This window comes from Apodemus sylvaticus, chromosome 4 (assembly GCF_947179515.1).
Source record: "Apodemus sylvaticus chromosome 4, mApoSyl1.1, whole genome shotgun sequence".
NCBI classification, from domain to species: Eukaryota; Metazoa; Chordata; class Mammalia; order Rodentia; family Muridae; genus Apodemus; species Apodemus sylvaticus.
In genome coordinates, this window is record NC_067475.1 from 46,667,951 (window position 1) to 46,694,179 (window position 26,229).

The 26,229-nt window shown below is 41.9% G+C and overlaps 1 protein-coding gene across 4 annotated transcripts in view; it reads left to right on the top strand.

Moving 5' to 3' along the window:
- The window catches only part of Cdc14a (cell division cycle 14A), a 154,119-nt gene that overhangs the window by 41,295 nt on the left and 86,595 nt on the right, over window positions 1-26,229 (top strand). For all 4 annotated transcript variants that reach the window (XM_052179379.1, XM_052179380.1, XM_052179377.1 and 1 more), the window contains one exon: window positions 17,386-17,465. In XM_052179379.1, the coding sequence (XP_052035339.1) occupies window positions 17,386-17,465 (80 nt within the window). The remainder of the gene's footprint in view (window positions 1-17,385; window positions 17,466-26,229) is intronic.

Here is a 26,229-nt window from a genome sequence, read left to right on the forward strand (position 1 = left end):
CTCAACAATAGAACGCTCACTCGTCTAGCGTGTTTAAGGCTTAGGCTCAGCCCCTACTACTGAGATGGCTCAGAGGGTACATGTGCCTGCTGAGCAAACCTGGTATACTTAAATGTGAAATGGGACAACAAAGTTGGCCTCTGAACTTTGTATGAACCCCCACGCCCCCGCCTTTGTACATATATACAATAACATTGACGACGACGACGATGACAACAACATTGTATAAAGAAAAAGAGAGTCAGGAGTGGTGATTTATACCTGTTTTCCCAACACTTCAGAGTCTAAGACAGGAGGACTGCCATGGGTTCAAGGCCATTCTGGGCTGCATAGTGAGACTCTTCCCTGTGTGTGTGTGTGTGTGTGTGTGTGTGTGTGTGTGTAGTTTTGCATATATAGCTACATATTTTAATTACATGCATTCATTATGGAAATAAAAATTAAAAAGCTCCTTAAAATCCTTATGCCATTTCCTATGGTAAGGCTGTGGCTTTTGATGTATTTGCCACGCCCTCCTGTGAGACCATGTCCTGAGCACACGTCCTTGGGCACCCTTGGCATTTGCTGTTCCATTCTGTGTAGCGTTCTGGATGGAGCTAACTCACAGTCAGACACGAGATGGTGCAGGGCCACAGGCTTCCTCTTCAACAGGACAAGTTTGCTAGAACATATGACACAGGAAGTAATACTTCCAAGTATTTATTTATGCAAAGTGAATGTTATTCAATGATCGTACTGGGGTAAAATTTAATACTGAGAGTAGTATGGGATGTATTTACTGTTTTCTCTTAGTTTTAAAATAAACATGTTAGGTTAGAAAACCAGATCCAGTTTTGCAGGGCCTCTGGAGTATCTCCATAGGAAATCACTGGAAGAACTTTTGTCTCTGGTCTACTAGAAACTCAGTGGGGTAGATCTAATGGCTTGTCCAAGATCAATTCCATTTCTTGAAGAAAAAGACCAGAACCCAGGTTTGTTTCCTAGGTGGAAACTTTGTTTAGTCAGAGATAACTGAGAAGCTCCTCTTGGAATAACATCAGCTAAGGGATGGGAGGTCGCATGCCGAGAGGACATCTGCCTCTTCCTGCGATGGAGACGTACCGTAGTGTCTCAAGTACAGGTGCGCGGGCTGTCCTCCAGGGAACTGCTGAGTGTTGATTCTGGCTAACTGAGTGAACATCTACTCACTTCCGTGTTCCTGCCACGTGCAACCGTAGATCTCCTCAGATTTGCTTTATATGTAATCTTTGAGGATGTAATCTTAGGGTAGGTTTGAGCAGGAAGCGAAGTGATAGGGGAATGGGAGAGGGAAGTGGGTGAGGCTTGTATCTTGGTATAGAACTTGTTTTCTTCCTTACCCCACATTCGAGAGTGCGCACCCTCCTTATTTTGAGATAAGGCTCTCATGTAGCTCAGGCTCAGACTCAAGCGGTTGCTGAGGAAGGATCTAGATTTCTTATCTAAGGTCCTCTACCTTGTAGTTTTAGTTGGTGCCGGAGATTGAACCCAGGACCTTGTGCATGCTAGGCAAGGACTCTACCAACTGAGCCACATCTCCTGCCTTCAGGCAGCTCTTTACATTACAGAGTGTGAGGCATGCTATTTTCTTTTCTATTTTATTTTAAAAAATTATTATGGGGATGTAGCCCAGTTGGCAGAATGCTTGATTGACATGCATGAATCCTTGGATTCAAGGTCTAGCACCGCAGAGGACACAGAGGCACGTGCCTGTCATACCAGCGTTTCAGAGAAGAATCTGTCTCATCTCATGTTAGACAGGAGGATCTGGACTTCAAAGTCATCTTCTACTGTATAGAGAAGTCAAGGCCAGCCTGGGCTACATGATAAGATTGTCTCAAACCAAACCAAATCAGGACTGGGGAATATTTTTGTATGTTTTATTTTTTTAGGGACTGGATTTTGGCACCGAATGTGTGGATAATTGTCTGGGTTTTTAAGATTAGTCCTCCGCTAACAGGATCAAGTTGAAGAAAAACTGCCTGTATTTTCAGTTTCTCCGAGAGAGACTCCCATGGCTAAATAATGGACGTGTATCAAGTTCCAGGAGGTCTTTAGTCAGCTGATACCGGGATCAGAAGAAAAGCTGCTCGCGTTAAGCGCTCAGATCATAAGGCTCTCCTTATCCTCATCACATTATCCTTGGAATCACTGTGTTGTCACCCTCAAGCGTCTCCTAGGCTTCTTCCGCCCCTCTTCTCGGCAGCCACAACAGGCTGTTGGGAGGACCTTGAATGAGGAAAGCCTGTGTTTGGTGTCAACCTGGGTCCCTGCATGGACAGCCCGAGCCCCCTAAGTCAGTGTGAAGAGAGTTGGAAGGTCCTCAAGCATGACACTTCAGGTTTATAATGGAGTTTGGATTCCAACATTTTAACGTGTGAATTTTATTTCAAGGACTTCCCCCCCCTCCCCTGCCACCACACACACATACAACTGAGTGTGGTGGCACACACTAATGTCATCATTTGGAGGCATTTGGGCAATTGTGAGTGCTGGGCTACCCTGGGCTACATAGTCACATCCCGTTTCAAACAAAAGAACGAATGCCTCCAAAGCCACGACCCCCTCCAAAACATGGAAAGAAATTCCATTTGATATAAGGCATTTCATTATATTTATAGACATTTATGTATTATATATTAAATTATATCCTTTCTCCATTGTGGAAATTGAATTAGCTCATTAAAAATGTGCTTGCTCTGTAGACATCACTGAGATCCTTAGAACCTAAGATGTCGCTGCCCATTAGCAAACGCAGACTGTGCTGTGTGTGCCACTGGGACCCAGGTTACTGCTTGGCATTCTTGTCTCCTTTCATTTCTTCCTCCCTGTCTCTCCCCCTCCTTCCTCTTTCCTTTCCTTTTCCCCTCCCATTTTAACATGCCCCACCCCACCGCCACCCCCTCCTGAGTCTTCCTCTGTATCCCTGGGTAGCCTCAAACTCCACTGATCTCCTGTCTCTGGCTCCTTGTATCTTTGTTAGTTTTTTCCCTTGTTGCTGTCCTGCCTCCACATTGCTGGCCCTGGCCCCCCATCTTTCTCAGGACTTCCATGACAGGTCCTTGAAGGGCTTTTGACATTTCATTTTGTAGATCCAGGCTTTTTTCTTCTTCACGTGTCCTAAAGCTGGAGATTTAGTTTGGTGACAAAGTCATGGTTCACGAAAGTCAGTAGCTTTGCCAGTGTTACCTTTGCTTGAAGGAAATACTCCACATTGTTACACGACTTCATGAAGCTATTAGCAGAGGGTGGGATTTCTGGTCTACAGCTTCATACTAATGGGCAGAGCGACAGCCTTTCTGTGGGGTTGTGCAGACTGCAGGCTGAGTCAGACTCACAATTCTTTCAGGAGTAGGTCTGAGTCATTCAGTGGGCTTGTTTGGGGGAATTTCTTATTTAAACAAAATAATACAAAACATTTTTTTTTTAGACAGGATCTTCCTGGTGTTTCTCCTCCCTGGTCCGTCTGCATCCCCCAGCCTGCCCCTCACGTCCTTCACAATGCCATTTTCTTACCACCTCAGTTGGAACAAAGCTCAACTATAGCTTTCTCCATTTGCCTCAATGTGCTGTGATGAGCTTCCCAAAGTTATGTCTCTGCAGGCTCTCTCCCCTGCTGGAACGAGTTTCTAGAGCCAAGGTGACATATCACTTATCTATGTCCCTTGTGCTCAAACTGGTACCTGTCTCTGCAGATTTAGTGAATAAGGGAACGGATGTTCTAGGAAAGATCCCTGCAGGGGACTCAGAGTCCCAGAGGTGAGCGATCCCATGTTGGCCATGTAACTACAGCACAGATGGACCTCCTGCTCAGGCTCTCCGTTGTTGTCATTGCATTACCATCTGAGACAGTAGACTCCTCATTATCCCCGACACTACTTTCTGAGGTTTTAGTCAATTTTGGCCTTAACATATCACATGGAAATTCCCCCAAATCATAAGAAGTTTTAAGTTGTGCACCATTTTGAGTCGTATCCTGATGTTTCTTACTGCCTGGTTCTATCCCACTGAGGCTATGACTTATGTCTGCGTCCAGATCCACACTGTATATCCTACCTTCCCAATAGTTACCCACTCCTTGTCTTGTTATCTAGTCTACTGACATCCTGTCTCATTGTTTATAATGCAGTGATCTTTACCAGCCTACTCTACCTGTATTATCCACCCAACTTCATCTGATCACATAGGCACTGGATCTTTTTTTTTTTTAAAGATTTATTTATTTATGTATTTGTGTATGTATGTATGTATGTATGTATGTATGTATGTATGTAATGTATGTATATGAGCATGCTGTTGCTGATACATCAGAGGAGGGCATCGGATCCAATTACACATGGTTGTGAACCACCATGTGGTTGCTGGGAATTGAACTCATGACCTCTGGAGGAGCAGTCAGTGCTTTTAACCGCTGAGCCACCTTTCCAGTGAAAGTGGTATAAGAAGAGATTTTGAGAGACTAGATTCACACAGCTGCTTCTGTTATAGCAGGCTGTAACAATTTTTCTGTCATTTCTAGTTTTTGTTGTTAATCTTTTATTTTGCCTAATAAGTCAAATATTATAAGTATCTCTATCTATCTATCTATCTATCTATCTATCTATCTATCTATCTGTCTGTCTGTCTGTCTGTCTGTCTGTCTGTCTGTCTGTCTGTCCGTCCGTCCATCCATCTATCTATCTATCTATCTATCTATCTATCTATCTATCTATCTATCTATTCATCCACAGATAACCAGGAACTAGTGGAATAGCTCAGCGGGTAAAGTGCTTGCTCTCTAAGCTTGAACCCTAGAACCCATATGCATGTAGAAAGAGACAGCTGACATCACATAGTCATACTCTGAGCTCCACACCTGTATGGATAATACACATTATCCATAAATATGATGATAATTAACAAGGAGTAATGAGAAAAAAAGCACCAAAAAAACTCCAGCGAAAGGTAGCCTTTGGGACTTCGTGGTTTCAAGCTTCTCTTCTGGGTTGACAGGCAGGTCTCCTGTGGGGAAGTGGAGGTTACTCTGCTTTAGTCCCAAGTTTAAGTCCTTGACACCTCTCACCAGAATCCCAAGTCAGTGTTTGATCTGAGTCAGCTGCTTGTTAAAATGTGGGAGTAGAAAGGAGATCTGTGGTGCGAATAGTATTGGAGAATGTGCTAACGTTACGATATCATCTGCTTCAGAATGAGGGAAGTTCCAAATCCCAAGTCTGAATGTGGTAAAGGATTGCTATGTTCCCTTTCAGATATGTCTGAGATTTCGAGAAGATTCTCAGTGCATGCAAGTGAGTTGTAGTTTTGACTGTAAACTTCATTTTTTTTAAGAGCCAATTTTTAAGTTTAGTTTTCTTCTTGGTGATATTTTGGTGAATTGTAAGGGAAATTATGACAAAAATGGGGTTAGCATTTTAAAAAGTTCCAAAATAGTTTTGTTTTCCTATCTCTAACTAAGTGAATGTATTTGGAAAAAAAAATATGAAAGGATATCCTGGCTTTGGACTGCTGCTATGATTAGCACAGAGATTAACAAATTGTACTAGATACTAGATTTTATATTCCACATATTGTGCTTCTGAATTCAGGAAAGAGGAAGTTGATTAAGATCTTCTGTTACGTTGTTGGGCATGGTGGCCCACAAATCCCAGCACTCTGGAGGCAGGAGCAGGTAGATCACTGTGAGTTCGAGACCAGCCCGGTCTACATATTGAGATCCATGTCAGTCAGGGCTGCATAATGATATACTGTCTCCAAAAAACAAAACAAAACAAAACAACCCCAACCCCCTAGAAAACAAACAATTACAACAAAACTTACAATTAACTTCTGTTTTTGAGATTTAAGAAATGTTGTTTGGCCTAGGCCTCCTAAGTTCATAAGCTCCAGGATGTCATCGGAGGGCCTCTGACCTTTTTCTTGTCCACCCTGGCATCCCAGAGAATCATTTTATCTGCAGATTTGCCCCAATGACTACGGACATAGATTCTTCCATGAAGCAGACATGGCTTGGGGAGTTTGCTCTTACCCAGCCCCAGCCTTTCTAGTCTCTATGCTCATAGCTCCATGCTCTTACCAGGAGACTCAGAACCTTTCAAAGGAGGTGGAACCAGGAGGGAAGGGACCCCCGTTAGGGTTGACATTCAAGAATCTTTGAAACTCTTGCCTGTTTTGGGCACCCAAGTCCCAAGGCACACTGTGATGTGACATAGACCACCACCTCCAACCCCCAAAGTAATAATAATGAATTTCCTGGTAGTTTAAGGTGATAAGTCATTTATTTAACTCTGTGGGAAATCTTTATCCTCCTTCAAGTCTGGTTAATTTGTGTATTCTTTTATTGAACAAATATTAATGAGCACTTTTGCCAGACATTTTATCTGGGCTCTCAGGTGTTATCAATGTACGAGAAGTTTGAATCCCTGCCTGTCTGAGTTTGTATCTTGCTGGGATAAGCAAGGGTGTAAAACGTAGTGACACGTGCTGGCAGATGCTTGCCTACTTCCTATTGGAATCAGGGAAGCCCTCCGCGAGCAGCTGGCAGTTTAGAGGACACATCGGAAGAGTATTTTGGGAGAAACATGTGCCAAAGGCTGGGTGGGAATGAGTGGGATGCGAGAGGAGCTAAGGCAAAGTCCAGGTTGCTGCATCGTGGTGTGGAGGACAGCGCAGGGGGTGAGCTCTGAGTTCTGTCCAGCTGGTGTGAAAGAATGGGTCTGGATTCCACTCTCCAGGACACGAGATACTCTTAGGGAGTTAAAATGGCCTAACAGCCTTTTAAACTCATTGCTACTTTGATGGCTTACCTTCATGACTGAAATTTACTCTGTCCCATCATGACAGTTTAATTGTTAACCTGTCTTCTCTGTTCTCACTTTTATGTTCTGAAAATGTAACTCAGTGTCTACAAGTCACCACATGAACACAGAGGCCGATGTCGTACTTGAGCTGTAAGGACCTTAGCAAATCCTGTCAACACATACTGTCTTGAAATGTCATTGATTTTTTTCCATTAAAGCTGATAGTTGTGCGCTTATTTGAGGCTTATTGACCAAAGAATAGCCACGGTCTTTAACGTTCCAATGCTTGTAACAGTGGTCCTCAGCCATAGCTGGGTACCCATAAATGATCATAGTCAGACCTCATATTTAGTGAGTTTAAATCTTAGGCAGGTCTGAATGGCTGTATCTTGAAAGAGCTTCAAGGTTTTCATCGTTGCTTGTTAGTGTACTGAAAACTGGGAGCATCTCCTGGATTGAAACATCAGGACTATGTATGGGCTGCTCTGTGAGGTCAGAAGCTTGTTGGCCTTGATCTTGGCATTATCCTTGGCTCCTGTATCAGAAACTCTTTGTTGAACTAAGATGAGAATTGTCTGTGTTGGAATTATGGGAAATTCTCTGCCTACCTCCTTTTCCTGTCTCTGTCCCTTCCTCCTTTTCCTTTCACTGCTAAACCTGAGCTTCAAGTCTTGATGCTACAGAGACGTGAAGGAGAAACAGCTGACCATGGGGTGAGGATGTGTGTGCTGGATTTTTAGAAGAAGTAAGGTGTATTTCACTAAAGTGAGCTGGAATAGGGTCACAGGTGAGGCAGGGTGTGTGTGGATGGGGGTGGGAATTCCTAGTAGCTACAAGGAAGGAAGATGTATTTTCTATAAAGTAAGTGTGTGGTAAGGTAGGTCTGTGGTTGCCTTTGGAAATTAGTAAGTTATGGCATGTAGGAACCTGGTTACTTAAAAATAAGATCTTTGCATGCTTAAGAGGGATCAATTCTTTTCTTTTCTTGAAGGACAATCCTGTCATGTGGCCTGTGTTTGCAGAGTTCAGGCTAATGCACAGACAAATGACCACGGGACCTGTTCTACAAACACCCAACTAGTGGGACAAGCTCCTGTTTCTCCTGCATCCTCCAAGCAACAACTCTTTTGTAAACACTGGAAGAGAACAACCAGTTCCTTGTTTGGGCTCATTGCTAGTTTTCTATTCTTGAGTAAGTCCAAAGAGCAGCTTACACGTTACCAGGAGATCTGAGACCAGAGGTTTAGTTGTACACAATGTGGCTCTGCCTTGAAAGTTTGCGTTAACATCTCCTCCCCCACCTCCCCAAACTATTCGAAACCCAGAGAAGAACAGGATAAATATATGAAAATGTTTTGAACTTATTTACTATTTTTGAGATAAGGTCTTGTGATATCACTGGGCTGGCTTCAAACTTGAGATCTCTCTGTCTTATTTCCTGAGTGCTGGCATTACTATATTCAGCTAAAATTTTAACTTAGAGAACACTGCTGCTGTTCAACGTTCCTTGGGCACATGATCTGGTCACTGGATGGACATTGAGAGCTTGATTTACCTTCTCCACTACTGGCAGATCGCAGGCCACTTCTTGATGGAAAACACCCAACCTTCACTGGGTTCTGTCTTGTCTTAGTTACCCTCTTGGTGTGTGTGTTCAGAAAGTGTTTTCTTTCCAATAGTTCTCATTTGTTACTGCAAGAAAATCTCTCCTCTTATCTTTGCCCCACCTCTCATTGCCCCAGGTTTTAAATCAGCCCTAGGTAAAATGCAGAATATTAAGGAGAGTTATGAATTTTGAAGTAAAATTAATAGAAATATAATAAAATACTATTAAAACATTTGGAGTAGTTCGGATTTCAATTTAGAGTCACTGAAACCATATCCATTCATTTCCTCATGGTCTTCCTATTTTCAAGATTTTACTTTTATTATCATTTTGTGTGCGCGTGAGTGCAGGAGCGCATCCGCCCTGGTGAACGCGGAGGTCAGAGGGCAACTCTGTGCAGCCTGTTTCTCCTTTCACTTTCGCATGGTTTCTGGGGATCGAACTCAGGTTGTCAGGTTGTCATCACTAGCTTCAACTTTGATCTTGGGAAAAGTATTTCCAGAGTATTTGCCTCTTATAGATAGGCTTGGAAGGATAGTTCATTTGTAAGTGAAAGGATTATCATAGACAAGGTCAGGTGCTTGAAAAACTTAATTGTTAAATCATGACGACAGATCTGCCACTAATATCTTGATCATAAATATGTTCTGATTCATTGTCTTTTGAGTCTGATTTTGAGTTTTACCTAGAGTTTGCCTTCTGACAGTGGATGATAGGTTATACATAGGCTTATTTACCTGGGTATTGCATGCAATATGTAATATGAAGGGCTTAAATATTCCATGGGGGTCACACATTTTCTTCCTTCTCCCTGTATGTTTTTTTTTTTTTTAATAAAAGCATCCGGGTATGAGATATTGGTGTGGTTTTCTTTGGTTTGCTTGGTGAAGGCTTGGCCTGCATCCTTATGATTTAGCTGTTGTTGATGTGTGTGTTGACACATGAGCTTGAATCAGGCATACCAGTCCACAGTGTCATTGAAACAGTGCTAGCAAGAGATGCGTAATTGTCCCAAGCCATATCATCAGCTCTGGAAAGACATCTATTTAGGATGATTATGAAAATTCTGCTTTCCATCAAATTAAATGGGGAGACACATGTGTCTGATGTCTGCAATCCTCCCAAACTTCCCATCAAAGGCTTCCGCTAGCTGCACTCTGATTGTATCCATCAGAGAGGTGGAGGGAGCATTTCTCATCCAAATGACTTTTGAGATAAACACAATCGTGTCTGCTGCTTGTCATCTGTCTATTTAACTCAAACTCCAGATGAAAATGTAGAGATGTCACGAGGGCATTTCAGAGCAAATAGTACCTCAGACAAACAAACAAAGTCACAGTCATTTCTAGACTTTGTTCTCCGGAAGATATAGGATCAAGGATTTTTAGGGTAGAAATAAGTGATGGGGGTGGAGATGTGAGGCCCAATTCTGCTTCCCTCCTACAGTGCACTGTCTCCATCTTTGTTAGGCAGAAGTACTGTGTTCTTCATTGCTGATCTCCTGGTCTGTGCTTTCTGTTGGACTCAAAGGGTTTTCTATACACTGGCTTCAACCAGAGTGTGCAGGAGACAAGATGTGGTCTTATTGTTTGTTTTAATTAGGATACTGAGCATAGTAGATTGAAAGTAGACCAAGAATCAGGCCGTTGAGAACACAGTCAAGTTTCTGCTTTGTAACGCTAGGCTTGCTTATTTAATGTCCGCAATTGTTCCACTCTGAGTATTTCTGCTTCTGTAAGTTAGAACAAAAGTGAAATTGTTTGTGCATCTCACAAATGAGCGGTTTTTCCCTATTTTTTTTAATTATAAAGTTGAATGAAGACATTGTTTTTCTCGTCACTAGATAGAATGGCAGGATATGAATAAGAAGAAAATCTTGCAAAACATTAAAAATTTAAGCATTTCTATTTATGCTTGTTTATGACAATTTAAATTTGAACCTGTCTTCAGGAAACAGCAGTTTACAAATTAAGGGCCTTGGCATTTAAGAAGTCTGAGAACCAAGTCTTAGGTACCAAGGACAAAGCTTTAAAAAAGTTTCATGACATTGGCTCTTTGCAGAGTTTCTTGCTGTATACTTTTTTTCTTTTTTTGGTTTTTCCTTTTTGTGCTTTCTGCAGGCATTTGTAGTCTTTGCAGGCAATTTTCTCCCCAGTCTTGGCCATCTTGGTTCATAAAAGTTCATGAAGGTTCAAATACAAAAACCAAGAATCTGAATAGTAACGACTCTCTCTCCATTACATGTCCGTGTTTGAGAGACACATGGACCAGCAACATCGGCGATCCTGAGATAGTTTGAGAGTGGATTTGATAAAGCAAGGGCTGGTGACTTTTATTTTAATGTTTATGCTAAGGCCCCGTGAGGCTTGGAGACTGAAGAGGCAGAATTGAGAGAGTTACAGGTGTCTGCATTAAAACCAGAGGGTTTCCCTGGATGACGGAATCATCGTCCTGGTTTTAGCACTCCCAAGGGGCATTAACTACCTCATGTCCCCGTGTTCATATGCCTATGCAGCCTTCTGGGCTTAGTTCTATGAACCATCCAGATCTAGATTCACACGGATACAGGTGTGAATCAATTCAATTTGTTTTCTTGCCACTGCAACAGAATATCTGGCAGAAGCAACCTAAGAGAGGGGGACTGATTCTCTTTCATGGTTTTGGATATTTTAATACAGTCATCCCAATCCTGTTGATTCAAGGTGAGATGGAGTGTCACAGTGGTGAGAAGGTGGAGGAGAAGCACCCCATGGTAGACAGGAAGCAGAGAATGAGGAAGAGATTGGGGGACCATGCATAACATGTGTGTCACACCCCTAATGACTGACTTCCTCCAATGGGAGCTGACCTTCTGAAGTTCTCATAGGAGCCCGTGAGAGACCTTTGATATTCAAACCATCTGAGTGGAAAAAAGGAGAAAATATTATGGGAGTAATAATTCTATGTCTTTTCTGTATTCTCTTGCTGTGGTGAAGTTGTGTCAGGTACAGTTAAAAGTATGCTGTAAGATATTACCTTGCTTAATGTGCCTAACAAACAGCATTCAAGCCAGCAATGTCTCAGTGACACTGTGACCTTCTGTCTGAGGAAGCTCATGGTCCAGTAATGTCCCCTCTTCACACTTCAGGAAACAGAAATATAGAGTTAGCGTGATGCCGTTCACAAGGCAGAGGAGCCTGCGTCGGAACCCAGGCACACTCGCTCCTGACCACTGTTACCACGCTCTCTAGGCTGGGATTCAGTATTGGTGAATGTTGTATTTCTTTACAAAAAAACCTATTTATTGTTTGCGCGAGGACCAACCATTTTTAGAGCACTTTCTGTGTGTGTTCTTGTGCTGAGCCTTGCAGATCATAAGACATGAAAATTACCTTCATTAGCATTTACAGCCTAGCTAGGGAGAAAACCAAAATGAGATGACCTTAGAAACAAACTACAGGCAGAATTTGAAGAAGCAGGCCTAGAAAGATGGTTCAGCAGTTAAAAGTTTGAGGCCAGCCTTGGGTTACATAAGACCCTGTTTAAAAAAAAAAAAACAACAACAACAAAATTTAAGCATAGTGACCGAAGTTAGATCTTTGGGACCCACATGGTAGAAGGAGAGAACTGGCACTTACCAAGGGGACTTGAAGGTCCTCTGACCTCCACTGACCTCCACATATGCACAATAATGCAATTAAAAACAGACAAACAAAAAAGGTAGCCAGGCAGTGGTGGCACTTGGGAGACAGAGGCTGGCAGATTTCTGAGTTTGAGGCCAGCCTGGTCTACAGAGGGATTTCCTTGACAGCCAGGACTACACAGAGAAACCCTGTCTTGAAAAACCAAAACCAACCAACCAACCAACCAAACAACCTACCAACCTAAGAAATCTGTGCTCATGTTAATTCGTATTTGTGATTAGATAATAAAAATACCCCTGTGACTTCATTCGTTTTCTCAGAGAGTATCCTTCAGTGTTGGTGGTGGATTTTCTGTTATTTTGCTCAATATAGTACTTGTTCAGAAGAGGGAAACAAGCAGAAAACAGTCTTCCCCAGGTAGATTCTGCCCCTGCAACACAGCCATGGTGACTTGAAATTGACATTTTGGCCAGTTCTCAGCCAATTAAATTTCTTCCCAAAGAGATGTCCAGGAAACTGACGTTACAACCTGAAATTAGTTGAGAATAAGGTCATCTGGGTATGACATCCTCCCACCCCCAAAGAGATTGTCTCTGAAAACTATCAGACTAGATGATCAGGCTTAGCAGCAGCGACCTTTACTCACTAAGTTATTTTATTAGCTCCTTAGATTTTGTTTAAAGTTATATTAAGGGTATAAGTAAGTTTCTTTCAATAGCAAACTCGTTTTTTTTTTTTTTTATTTTTTTTTATTAAAAAATAGTAACACTGCCCAAAGAAAGCTAGAAACATAATAAGGCTCAAGGCAGTATCTCCATGGAAAGATCATCACCAAATTTACAGTCTGGCTTAGACTTCTATGTGAAAGCAATTATTGTTTCTAAGAATCACATATTGTATATTAGGGAGAGTAAGCAGTCAGAGTGCCGGAATAGAGTTGCAAATCCCAAGTTGCTTCTGAAAACCATGCATATTATTTTTTATAGATTCATGGATCTAATGACAATAGGCTCTAGCTTAAAAGATAGTTTAAGAGTATTGCAAGTAAATTCTGAGAATGTTTTATTTTAAGTAGTGTCTTGGGTGGGCTGGTATTCTGTGAAGTTAGGAAACATTCCTAATTTGACATATTGTCAGTGTATGATATACATACAGATGCTTTAAAGTTTATGTTACTCATTGTAATATTCCTTTCTGTGTTGATTCAGTGGCAGGTTTTCCATTGTAATGCTATAAAATACTTTAAATCACATTGGTTTATGATAATGGAGTGTCTATATGAAGAGACTTGGTAGTATGTGGTGATGTGTAAGAGTTAGTCCATGACAATTAAAGCTTAGGCATTGGTGGATTTGATAAACATTATAGATTATTTTCATTTGTAGTACTACAATTTTTCCTATGTTTTTAAATAAAACCCCTTCATCTTTTGAATGGTATGTGTTATAATCCTGCCTCTCAGGAATCATGTAACAAATGGGAAAGTCTTTGGCTTCTGGCATTGAGGTTAATAAAATAAAAGAAAAATCACTTTGAATAGAAGGCTCAAATTCCATTAAAATAGGTATGTATATTATTAGCCTTTTTATTTTACTTATTTTTTTTTTTTATTGAGCAGGTCTTTAGGACTCCCTGGCAAGGACAGAACAATTTTAATGCAGAAATCATGAACTAAATTGAAATGGAATGAAACTCTGTCTCTGTCAATGATTTTTGTCAAGTGTCATTCAAAGTTTGGGAAAATCCTTTCTATTGGATTATGTATGCTAATAACCAGTTCAAGGCATAGAAAGTACATGTGTGTGTGTGTGTTCGTGCGCATGCACACATACACACACACTACACATGCACTCCCTTTTAGAAGCCAAAAAGATAAATCAGAATATCTGATAGGTGCTTTGATATTAGTTTCAGAAGATATTTTTAGCCAGGAGGTGATGGCGCATGCCTGTAATCCCAGCACTCTGGGAAGCAGAGGCAGATGGATTTCTGAGTTCAAAGCCAGCCTGGTCTACAGAGTGAGTTCCAAGACAGCCAGGGCTATACAGAGAAACCCTGTCTCAAAAAGTCCAAATCCAAAAAACCCCAAAAATAAAAGATATTTTTAGGAAATATTAGACTTGCCTAGCACAACTTTGGGCCTCAATATGGACTAATTTTTTTTTTTTTTTGGAAAAGTCGTATTTAGCATTTCATAACTGATTTACTTTCTATTGAAAAACAATGTTGTTCACACTTGTACAAAAATAATAAGGATGTTCCTTTCTCCAATTCTGCATCTCCTTGGTTCTGCTTAACAGTTTGAAATCTTGTAATTAAAAAAAAACATGCACGATTGTTTTAGGAACTGGGAAGAAGGGAGCCCTTTCTTTCAGACTGTTTGGAGGGGGGGGGGTCTGTGTTCAAATGCTAACGTGGCCACAGAGGAACAGCAGCAGTTTGGAACAATCTGTACATTTTTGGGCTTTGGATTCATTGACCGCAGGGCTTATAAATGTTATTTTCCTTCCTGGCTTCAATCAGGCCTCTCTCTGCCTTTCCATCTCCCACTCCCTCCCCACATCTCTCTTCATCTAAGAAGATCTGGCATAGGAAATACATACAACATTCTTATTTCCTCTTGGGAAAAAAAGGGATTTTATATTAAAATGAGGGACGCATGCGTCGTCGTTCAACAATGAATTCTTGTCGGAGGAGACTATTTGCCCACTCTCCCTAAGCACTTGGCTCCAGGCTGTAAAAGGTCAACCTGTAATGTGTTCCAGGAACCGTCCTGGAACTTAGACGGGCTCTGTTGGGTTTCACTCTGCACCCATTAATAATTTAGTACTGGGATAAAAATAAAAACAGCGGCTCTCATCGTACGGTGTGAGAACATGCCTCATGTGTGCTAAGGCATGCAGGTGGGATGGCCGGGAAGCCCTGTGGAGTAACCAGTCTGAAGAGGTTATTTTATGTGGGCCGGGTGACTGCCTCCCGCAGCCCCATTGCCTCAAGATGAAAGGGAATTAGTGTAATTGCTCCTTAGGAGGGAAATGTATTTTTACTTTTCAAAGGAGGTTGTATAAGCTTTAATTATCTAATCTAAACACAAGAAGCTTCCTCCCAGCAGCTTTCCCAGGTAGCAGCAGCCGTACACAACTTCCAAACCCTCTAAGCTTGAGAAAACACTGCCTTTTTTCACCTATTAATTTTCATCTATTTCAGAACCTACCCATCAGGGTACTGTAAAGTTACATGGTAGCGCTGGTTACTGCAAAGAGTCCTTGAAGCTCGGATTGGCTTAAATCGATTTTGAGAATGAGTTGAGCAGCAACCAGAGTCGCAATCCTCTGCGTGTAGCCTCCGAGTCTCCTGCCTGTGTCAGTCCCTTTGAAGACTACTCAGCCTCAGTGCTGCGGGTACCTCAGGCACTTTGGTTGCTGTGTGTGTTGCCAGACCATCTCTCCATTTGTCACTGGGACATGGGAATTTGCTCTTGACGTTAGGTGTGCTTGTGCGCGTGCGCGCACGTGTGTGTGTGTGTGTGTGTGTGTGTGTGTGTACACGTATGTACATGCATGTGAGGTCAGACAACCCGCAGGTGTCATACTTCTGGTACTGTTGGGTACTTTTTGGAGACAAGGCAGGCCTCCCGTTGGTGCTAGAACTTGATAAATAGGTTAAGATTGGATGGGTGGCCAGTAAGCCTCAGGGATCTGCATATCTCTGCTTCTTCAGTACTGGGATTACAAACATGCAACATCAGAGCTGGCATTTATTTATTTATTTGTTTATTTATGATAGGTTCCAGGGCTTTAATTAATTAATTTACGGCGGGTTCCAGGGTTTCAATCTATTTATTTATTTATTTATTTATTTATTTATTTATTTATTTATTTATTTATGATGGGTTTCAGGGCTTAAATCAGTTAATTAATTGATTAACGGCAGGTACCAGGGCTTGAATTAATTAATTAATTAATTATGATGGGTTCCAGAGCATTAATTAATTAGTTAATTAATTAATGATGGGTTCCAGAGCTCGAACTTGGGTCCTAATGCTTGCAAAGCGAGCCCTTTAATGACTGGGCTATCTCCCCAGCTACTAGACATGCCTTTTTCATCTATTAAATTACTTTTTGTCATAGAACTCATGAGGGCTACTAGTTTTGAAATTGTTAGCTAGCGAATACATGCCATATATTTCCGATGGAATGACTTAGCGTTCACAGGTGCTTGGAGGGGCAGAAGGAAAACCTGTCTTTGGGAAACGGGGACTGCTTGCCTGTCCTGCAACTGAGTGTATAGGATCTTGATGGCGGGGCATATGGAGGAAATAGTGCCATTAGTTCTAGCTAGGGAGCCTTTTAGGAGCTCCACTTCCTTTAGCGCACAGTCCTGGTGTTGCCTGACCGCTCCCTTTGCCTCACACCCTGCTCCCTCCTGCATCCACACCGAACACAAGCTGTGTCCCACCCCAGCACCTTTGCCCTGTCCTCATGCACCTTCCTATCCCAAAGTCACCAAGAGACCCACCCCCTGACTATCAGTTAGTGACACTGGGCTACAATGATACAAAATCTGTTACGGTGGTGCCCAGTACTAACAACAGAACCCACTATGTGCTATCTGGGCAATATGGTCCTTAGTGGCAATTATTTATGGTTTTAAACATTCCTTTTTGTTAGTTTGTTTATTAGCAGTTTATCAATATGTCTCTGCTATCAAGAGCCAGGACTACTGTGTTTAACAGTGTCTTACCAGCATTCATTTTTATGAGTTTCATTATGATGTCGCCTAGCCTTTAATGAGCCACACCAGCTCCTGTCAGAACAGAGATGTCAATTGAAATCCATGGGGAGAACGCTCACTGAAAGCTCTGAGCGTCTTACTAGGCCCTGAAGGCCTGGCCATCTCCAACGAAGGGCAAGGAAGCTACTGTTGGTCTTTAGTGCAAAGACCAGTGACAGGTACCATTGTCACCCCACCTTGAGTCTGTTTGGTAGGGTTCGTGGTGGCTCAGCTTCAAGTGAACTGGGAAGTCAGCACCTCAGCTGGCTGTCTAAGAGCAGCAGGCCAGGCCTGGAGGTGTGCTCCTGCAATCTTAGCACTTGGAATGCAGAGCCCAGAGGTCTGTGGTGAGCTAGAGGGCAGCCTGCTCTCTATAGTGAGTTCTGGGCCCAGCCTCCAAGACAAAATAAAACCCAACGGGCAAACAACCAAAATAAAAGTCTGAAATGCGTAAGAGAATAGTGGCTTGCCCACAGCTGTGACTCCAAGGGGAAGAAACAAAATGCAAATTTGGTGAGTAGGTTAGTTTTGTTTGGTCTTCTAAATATTATTTATTGTTTGTCTGCCACAGGTCATTTACTTAAAGAAGACACCAGAAGAAGCCTACAGAGCCCTCCTATCTGGCTCAAACCCCCCTTATCTTCCATTCAGGTACAACTGCTACTGGGGGTCTTGGGCTATACTTGGCTTGACGACTTCTTAGAGTTGGGCTAACAGGTCTTGCTAACTGTTTGACCACTGGGACCATGATGCTATCCAACATGAATTGTGAATCCGTTCCCTCCTCTAAGTTCTCAAGATAGTTTTTATTATTATTTTTGCAACTAGGAAGAAACAAAAGTGGCCGTTTCTTTCTAGGCATTTCCCTCTACCCTTAAATCTCTTCTCTACTTTGACACTGTACTTAAAGAGCAGAGTCCCTGATTTATGAGCTAATTAGATTTCCCGTAATTACTTCATGGGTTCACCCAGCCATTCTCTCACTCCATGAGCATTGAGTGAGCTCTGTCTGCCTGGTAGCGTTAGAGATAGATGCTAGACCCACCACTACCGCTAAGATCCTCTGTTCATTACGCCCATCTTCAGGAACATTCTCTCTTAGCCGTGGAAATGAATCTTGTGTAAGTATGAATTGGGAAATGGGACACTTCCTCAGTCTCCCACTGTTGGGTAATCTCGAGTGCCCATTTACCCCTTCTCTTATGGTCAGACCTGTAGGTCATTTTCTAACCTTTCCATTGTGGCTTTTTTTTGTTCACATTGTCTCAGGTTTGTTTTAAGAAACTAAATACACTCTAGAGAATTTTATTGCCTTGTTGTTAGACATCAAGAAATTATAGTCATCTGTTGAAAGGTACTCATTATACGAGGAGGAGGAATATTTAGAAATGCAGAGGCGTCTGTTTCCTGGTTTAATCCTTGTGTCTTACTAGAATTCTGACCTTGACTGGAACTCAGGCGTGTGCTTTTTGGATAACTCAGAAAGTTATGTCAACAGTAAACTGTATCTCTGAGTCTGGCCTCTTTACACACTGCGTGTTTGAAATAGAAAGCACAGGAAGTGATGGACGATGGTGAGGTACTCAGATGAAAGAATGCTCTACTGGAGTTGAACTAAAGAACCCCCCACCCTACCCCCAACTCCTGAAATTATAGAATTCCTGAGGTCATGCAGTGTTATCACAGACCTTTCAACAGTAATTCTGGGTACCCATTATGGCCTTGTCTTCATTATAATCTAGGCTTTATTATTCAGAAGACTTGATACTCCTCTTGTTTTATTTTATACTTTTGCCTTCATTATTTGGACTTTTCCCAATTATTGCTGTGTTAGCAGCTATCTATTTAAATATTTATTTTTAAAGATTATGTGTTTGTGTGTGGGTAGATGCTTGTGAGTGCCAGTGGAGGCTAGGGACGTTGGACTACCTGGGAGCTGGAATTATAGATGGTCGTGAGCCATTTGACCTGGATGTAGGGAATTGCTGGGTCCTCTGCTGGAATAGTATTTGCTCTAAACTGCTGAGCCATCTCCCTATATGCCCCACCCCCAGTCATCCTTTTAATTTTTTTTTAATTGCTTACATTTTTTTTTTTTTACAAAAGTCTATTTTGATTCCTTTTTTTAAGGTGTGGTGGCCATGTTTGTCTGTACGCTTTGGAATGTCTGAGTTCCCAAGCTTATTAGTTCTGTTCTACTGCTGTGTTAAAACATCACGACGAAGATGACTTACAGAAGGAAAGGCTTATTTGGCCTTACAGCCCCAGAGGGATGTCAGTCCATGACGGCACAGTGGAAGCAGAGGCAGCAGGCACTGCAGTAGAACATCACAGGACTCATAGCTTAAACCTCAAGGCCCAACAGATACTGCCAAACAGGCGTGGCAGGTGGCTTTTAAAAATCGGATGCCCACCCTCCAGTGATGCACTTCCTGCAGATAACCATCACCTAAAGCTGTCCAAACAGCTAGGGGTTAAGTATTTCAAATGCTAAAACTATGAAACCTCATTGAAGCCATCATAATCGTATGAATGGTATATCTTAATATTCCTCAAAAAAGAGCTTTACGGTTACTGTGAATTTAAATAATGGCCTTCCTCAAAATTTATTCATTTAGCCAACAATTACTTGAATAGACGCCTGGATGAAACTTCATTTTTTTCTTTTTCTTTTCCTTTTTCTTTCTCTTTCTCTTTCTTTTCCTTTTCCTTCCTTTCTTTTTCTTTTTCTTTTTCTTTCTCTTTCTCTTTCTCTTTCTCTTTCTTTCTTTCTTTCTTTCTTTCTTTCTTTCTTTCTTTCTTTCTTTCTTTCTTTCTTTCTTTCTTTCTTTCTTTCTTTCTTTCAGCTTGGCAGGCCCTTTGCCTGCAATTCTTTAGTATATTTTGTGCATAGCAATGCTATGCATACCATGAAAGCAAAGTTTTGTTAATTATTTGTTTGCATAGATGACTTTTCTCTTGAGAGTGGACACTGACATGATTTCCTATTTGTGTCCCAAGAGGAAAAAAATTAATGTATTTCTTTTCCCATGCCAATAACTGTAGGAGTCTCAGGAATCTAAAGACAGGATTTGTTACCATCTACAGAGCACCTCAGTATAGTCTCTATAAGTGAATGGGGATAAGGAGGAATGCTAATGCTTATCACAGTTCATGTGGGAGGTTTGCAGACAGAAATTTGACTTTGGAATCGAGGAGTTGGGGTGAGATCTAAGACAACCCCATAGGACAGGGGCTGTTAGGGTAAAATGTTTTCATGGGAGGGTGAAAACTGGGACCCAAGTCCATAGGGGTTGATTTTTTTTAGTTACTCTAAAATTTACAGGACACAGATTTTCAAAAATGATGCTATATTTGGTAGAGTACTAAATCACATGACACTCATATTTAGTATCAGTCAGTACATTACTAAAATAAAATGATTAATCTGTTTCCTTTTCTATTGGAAGTTGTAGTTAAACTTTATCATTATAGCATTCTACGACCTTGGTTGACACTTCCCTAAAGGGCTGGGCCAGATAGCTAGTTGTCAAAGTGCTGCAGTATAGCACAAGGAACAGAATTTGGTTCCCAAACTCACATGCAGGAGCCAACTATGGTTACAACATGCTCTTGTAACCCTAGCGCTAGGGAGGCCGAGGCAGGTGCCTCCCTAGCCAGCTTAGCCTAATCGGTGAGCCCTAACCCAGTGAGAGAGGCTCTTTCAACTAATTGAGATGGACAGCTTGTGGGAACGGATTCTGCAAGCACCCTCCTGTGCACTCACAGGGATAACATACAGACATGTGCGCAGCGCATTCACAAACACAAGACACACACACATGCAGACCTACACAGAGTCACTGAAAATGAGACACAATTGAGGAGAAAGACTTGTGCACTGTTACTACTTAGCTCTTGAATAACTCAAGCATATTACTTTTGTGATTCGTTACTTATCTCTGATGTGCCTCAGCTTTTCAGAAATGTTGTTGCTTTCCTGTTTGGGAGTCAATCTTAGGGTGCTCCCTGGAATATTAAGGTATTTTTTTGTTGAAAATTGTCCTTTCTCTTGAGCTAAGAGTGGCCAATGTGTTCATCAAAAGTGGTGGTGGCTGAAAACTTGAGGGGAAAGATTTTAGTTGTTTGGGTCCAACCATCCTCAGGGCCAGCTTGGCAGCTGGCCTTTGTGGAAACAAGGGAATCACAGTTCTGGGGTAGAGCCAGCCAAGGTCGACTTGGCAAACCCAATGAGTGCTGCTGCTTCTCCCCTTCTCAGAGTGCCCCATGCTGAGTCTGCAGTGTTGGTCAAACGTTTTATAAAGTCAGATTGTTTGCTTCTTGTCTAAAGTCCCACAAGGCCCCTGCCCTTAGTGAATTGTTTTTGTGGTGAGTCAATGTTACTGTTTTTCAAATCTACACTTTTTGATACTCATGAAATAGCAATTGTGAGAGTTTCAAGTTTCACAAAACATGAAATATTGACTAAATTGAATGCTTTCCTTTGAGATTTGCATATGCTCATGTGTATGTGTGTGTGTGTGTGTGTGTGTGTGTATTTATGTGTGTGTAAGTGCTCACAAGTGGAGGTCCTGTTCATCAGTCCACTATTTCTGTCCACCATTTCTTTGAGTCAGGGTTTCTCACTGGCCTGAAACTCATCAAGTAGGCTAAATGTGCTAGCTGCTGACCCCAGGAATCCATGTCTCTGTCTCCCTAGAACTGTGATTACAAGACTATCTTGGTGGAGTTGGGGTGGGGACGAGAAACCATAATCATAATATATTGTATAAAATTTTCTCTTTTTAATAACAGAAAGATCATAAATAGAAAATAAATCTTTAAGATCTCATGCAAACCATTCTAAAACAACAACATCCACCCTACCCCCAGTACCAAACAAGTCACGCACTGTGCCTAACTATTTTGTTTCATGGGTTCTGATGCTCAAACTTGAGTCTCCATGACCGCAAGGCAAGCACTTTGCCAACTGAGCTCTCTCCTTGAGTCTTTGTATAGTTTAAAAACTAGCTTGATAAGTTTTGTTGTTGTTGTTTTGTTGGTTTTTGTTTGTTGGTGCTGATTGCTAAATGTGCCAAAGTGTATTTTCTCTTCTTTATGGTATAAAATATCTCAGAAAATAAGACTCAGGGACTTAGTTTTAAAGACATAGCCAGGAAGCATGGCATGAAAAGGTTGACTAGGGGAGGAGGTGAGGTTGGGGAGGGGAACAGCCCGGTTCTTGTTGGTGTGTTGTTCTGTCTTTGTGAGTTCTTTCCTGAGTAGGTCCAGAAATGCAACTTGTATGCCACGCTCGCTCCTCCTGCTCCCGCTGCCTGCCCCAAGTTTGCAGAAGAGTCTTGACTCTCTAGCTGTAGGTCATTGTTCCCCAAAGTTTCTCCACATTTCTCCAACTTGTCTGTGCACTTCAGAAGCTTTAAGACGCTATTGACACTCAGGTTCCACTCCCAGAAGTTCTGATACACTTGACCCTGGCTGAAATCTGGGTCTTACATACTCCATGTGACCCTAATGTGTGAACCTGCGGGCCCTGAGTGAGCGGCTCTCTCAGGTGATAATGCGGCGAGCTGCCCGAGTGAGATGATCCAGGTTTAGAGCTCCTCTCATGGGGATTCATGAAGCATATTCCTATGTAGAAGATTTGATTCATGTCGGAAAAAAATGAAGCAGTCTGTTTAACCTGCAACTTTCCAGCATATAGATTCACTCCTGATGAGCAGCTCTTGCAGAATACTTAGGCAGGTTTCCTGATCCTCACCTGTGGGGAACAGAATGCTCCCTTGGGATCAGAATAACTTGCTATGGTTCGTATAGCTGCTTCTGTGCTGTTTCCTGAGAGTCTGAGAAATAAGTTGGCTTATCCACTTTTTTTTTTGAACAGGAATAACCGAGCTTTCTCTGTAGCAGCCTGATATCAGTCTTCCTCAGCGCCCCCTCTGACAGTCCTTTAATGACACTGACTTTGCAAATAGACTCCTCGTGTTTGTGTACAGGGAGGTGTTTGTTGTGTTGCGGGATGACCCTTAGTGATGACTTGGTTGCTGAGCTATGAGGCTGAACCTTAATGGGAAATCTCAAAAGCAATCAGTTCAGTTCTTCGGGCATGTCAGAACCTGCAGTTCTTTTAACAAAGGCTCAGAAGGGTCAACCACTTAGAACTTGGCACAAGGTTACCTTCTTTTAAAGCAAAGCAAACATATGTCAGGCACCATTATAAAAACACATACCAGATACATGCTAACTCAAATATGGCATTGTGATTTTGGCCGAAGTTTGTTTAGTAATTAACTCTGAACTTCAAAGGGTAACAGCTCTCTAACCTTAGATATCTATGTTTTTTCTTTTGAGTTTCCAAAATGTAGAAATAAAAATTAGTTTCATACCATTTCATGATGTTCTTTTTGTTTGTAAGTTTGTTTCTCTGTCTGTTTTTGAGACAGTTTAGTCCTGGCTGTTCTGGAAGTTGCTGCCCCTAAACTTACAGAGATTGACCCTCTTGCCTCTGCCTCCAGGGTGCTGAAATGTCCTTTTCTTTTATTTTCTTTTCATTTTTTTTTTTTTTTGGTTTTCTTGAGTCAGGGTTTCTCTGTAGTCCTGGCTGTCCTGGAACTCTGTAGACTAGGCTGGCCTCGAACTCAGAAATCTGCCTGCCTCTGCCTCCCAAGTGCTGGGATTACAGGCGTGCGCCACCATGCCCGGCTGAAATGTTCTTTTCATTCTCCACTGTCTTGCTGCCTTTGGTAGTCTTTAGGGTCAGTGTGAGGGAGGGCGGCATAGATGTTTCCTAAGCATTGATTCTGACGCCTCGTGTTGGAGAAGAATCCGGTGAGGTTTGACAGTTTCGGGCTTCAGTCTCTTCTAAACAGCTGTGCTCCCTTTGATGGAGCTTGGAGAACTCCATCAAATAGAACCTTACCAGGTTTCTCCTCTTAATACAACGGCAGTTAAACCCCATTTACAGAGAGATGGCTCAATGGTTAAGAGCACTGACTGCTCTTCCAGGGGTCCTGAGTTCAGTTTCCAGCAACCACATAGTGGCTCACAACCACCTGTAATGGGATCTGATGCCTTCTTCTGGTGTGTCTGAAGGCTGTAACAGTGTACTTACATATGTAAAGTAAATCTTTTTTTTTTTTTTTTTTTTTGAGACAGGGTTTCTCTGTGTAGTCCTGGCTGTCCTGGAACTTACTCTGTAGACCAGGCTGGCCTTGAACTAAAAAAATTCACCTGCCTCTGCCTCCCAAGTGCTAGGATTAAAGGCCTGCACCACCATCACCTGGCTGTATATCTTAAAACAAAACAAAACAAAACAAAACAAAACACAATTTATAGAATCTGAGACCAGAAACAACATTTAGGGTCTTTGTGACCCCTAAACTCAAAGGAGGTGAGCTCTCTCTCTCTCTCTCTCTCTCTCTCTCTCTCCCTCCCTCCCTCCCTCCATTCCATTCATCCTTCCTTTCAAACCATCAAAAAAAATCACAACCTGTGTTGTGAAATTTGTTCAGATTGTTCTCTGTCAGTGTTTTGTCAGGGTTTCTCGGCGTGATCCTGGATATCTTGTAGATCAGGCTGGCCTTGAACTCACAGAGATCCACTTGCCTCTGCCTCCTGAGTTGTGTGATTAAAGGCGCCACCACCACTACCTTATTTATTTATTTTTATTCTTGAGTGGAGTCCTGACATTGTGGAGTTGTACCTTGTCTCCATTCTTCACTTGGAACAACTTTATCAGCAGGCTTTCTCATGACTTAGTGTCTCACCCCAACAACCTCTGCACGGTTGCGTCACTCTGAGTGGTTTCTTCAGTTCTTAGGTTACACGCACTGGTGTGTTAGCAGATGAGCTTGACAGAGTGCTTGCTGGTGCTCGCGTGAGTGCAGTTATTCACAAGTGAGCTAGGCACTCATGATTTCTGAGTAGTTCGCAATCAATTCCCGTGAGCCTATGTAAGACATGTCTAGGACCCGAGAAAATCAGGCCCTTTCAATTACTTATCTAATTGTGAATAGTGATTCTAGTTTTCTTAAATATGCATGTTTTTCTACTTTCCTTCAAGCTAAATGCAAAGAAAATAAAAGGAAAAGAAAACCCCATGTAAAAGCCGTCTCAGTTGTTCATAGTTTTCAGATTTCATTCATCTGCTTTTGTATTTAATGGACGTATTGATGCTCTCAGATCAGCCCAGGCTTGATAACGGTCCAATGTCTGTGTGGCTTGGGTGACGCTTAAGCCAGCAGTCGCTTGAAGAAAGAATTGTCAGGATGGATCAAGTTTAGATGATGCTGGAGCACGAGGCTGAACTAAATCTGTGTTTGGATGTCTCTGCAGCATGGTTGACTGTAACATTAGTCTTCTTTACTGAAGGTTAGAGAGACATGACTTTGTTTTCAGCAGCAGCGATCAGTTAGATGCTTTGCGTGTTTAGGTTTTATGTTATCCCTGAATAAAGAGTAGCTTTGTCCTCTCTAGTTTTGCAGAGTAGTGTATGATGTGGTCAAATGATCATGACATATATGGCTTAGGGCTGTGATTTTCCTGGGTAGCAAGGGGTCTCTCTCTCTCTCTCTCTCTCTCTCTCTCTCTCTCTCTCTGCGTGTGTGTGTGTGTGTGTGTGTGTGTGCATTTTCTCTTTCTAAGGTAAGTATGAAAATACCACATATCCTCTTATCTCCCTCAGGAAATATTTGTTCAACAAACATGAATGAGAATGAATGAATGAATGCATGCAGGAATGAATGACGAAGCAAACCAAGAGTTAAGCCAAAGGCTGCAAGGCTGCAAGAGTTAACGTAGTTTTGCATATTGTTACGGTGGCTGGGCTCCTCAACCACCTACTCGGTTTGTCTAAAGCACACTTAGTGAATGTGACGAAGGAAGAGAGACATACCCGGAGCATCCACCTTTAACTCTGTCAGTCAACACTCATTGGTAGAAAGGACAGAAGGTAATCACCTTCATAAACAGGCTGAAAGAATTTGAAATTAGTTCATGCTTCTGAGAAAGATTTTGTTAAACTTCTTGAGTTAACAAAGAAATCTGAAAATATGATAGATAATTTTCCTGATGAATGCCAAGGTTCTTATTTTATTTAGGCATGTAATTACAGATATTTACTTATCTATTTTTGTACCAGGTGCTAAGGTGACATAGATGAACAATGGATGTATAGATCCAATATTATAATGGAGACAGTAGCCAAGGACCAAAATAAACATACCAGGATATAATTTCAAATTGTAATTAAGTCCAGTGTAAAGGATGGGAGTCTGGAGACCTGACGTAGCCCAAAGTAGGGTTGGAGATCTCTGTTAGAGCCATGATCTCTGACCTGAGATCAGAAGGGGTATATAGACACCCTAAGTAGAGGTGAGAAGGAGACACAAATACCAGCAAAGACAGAGGTTCTGGGGAG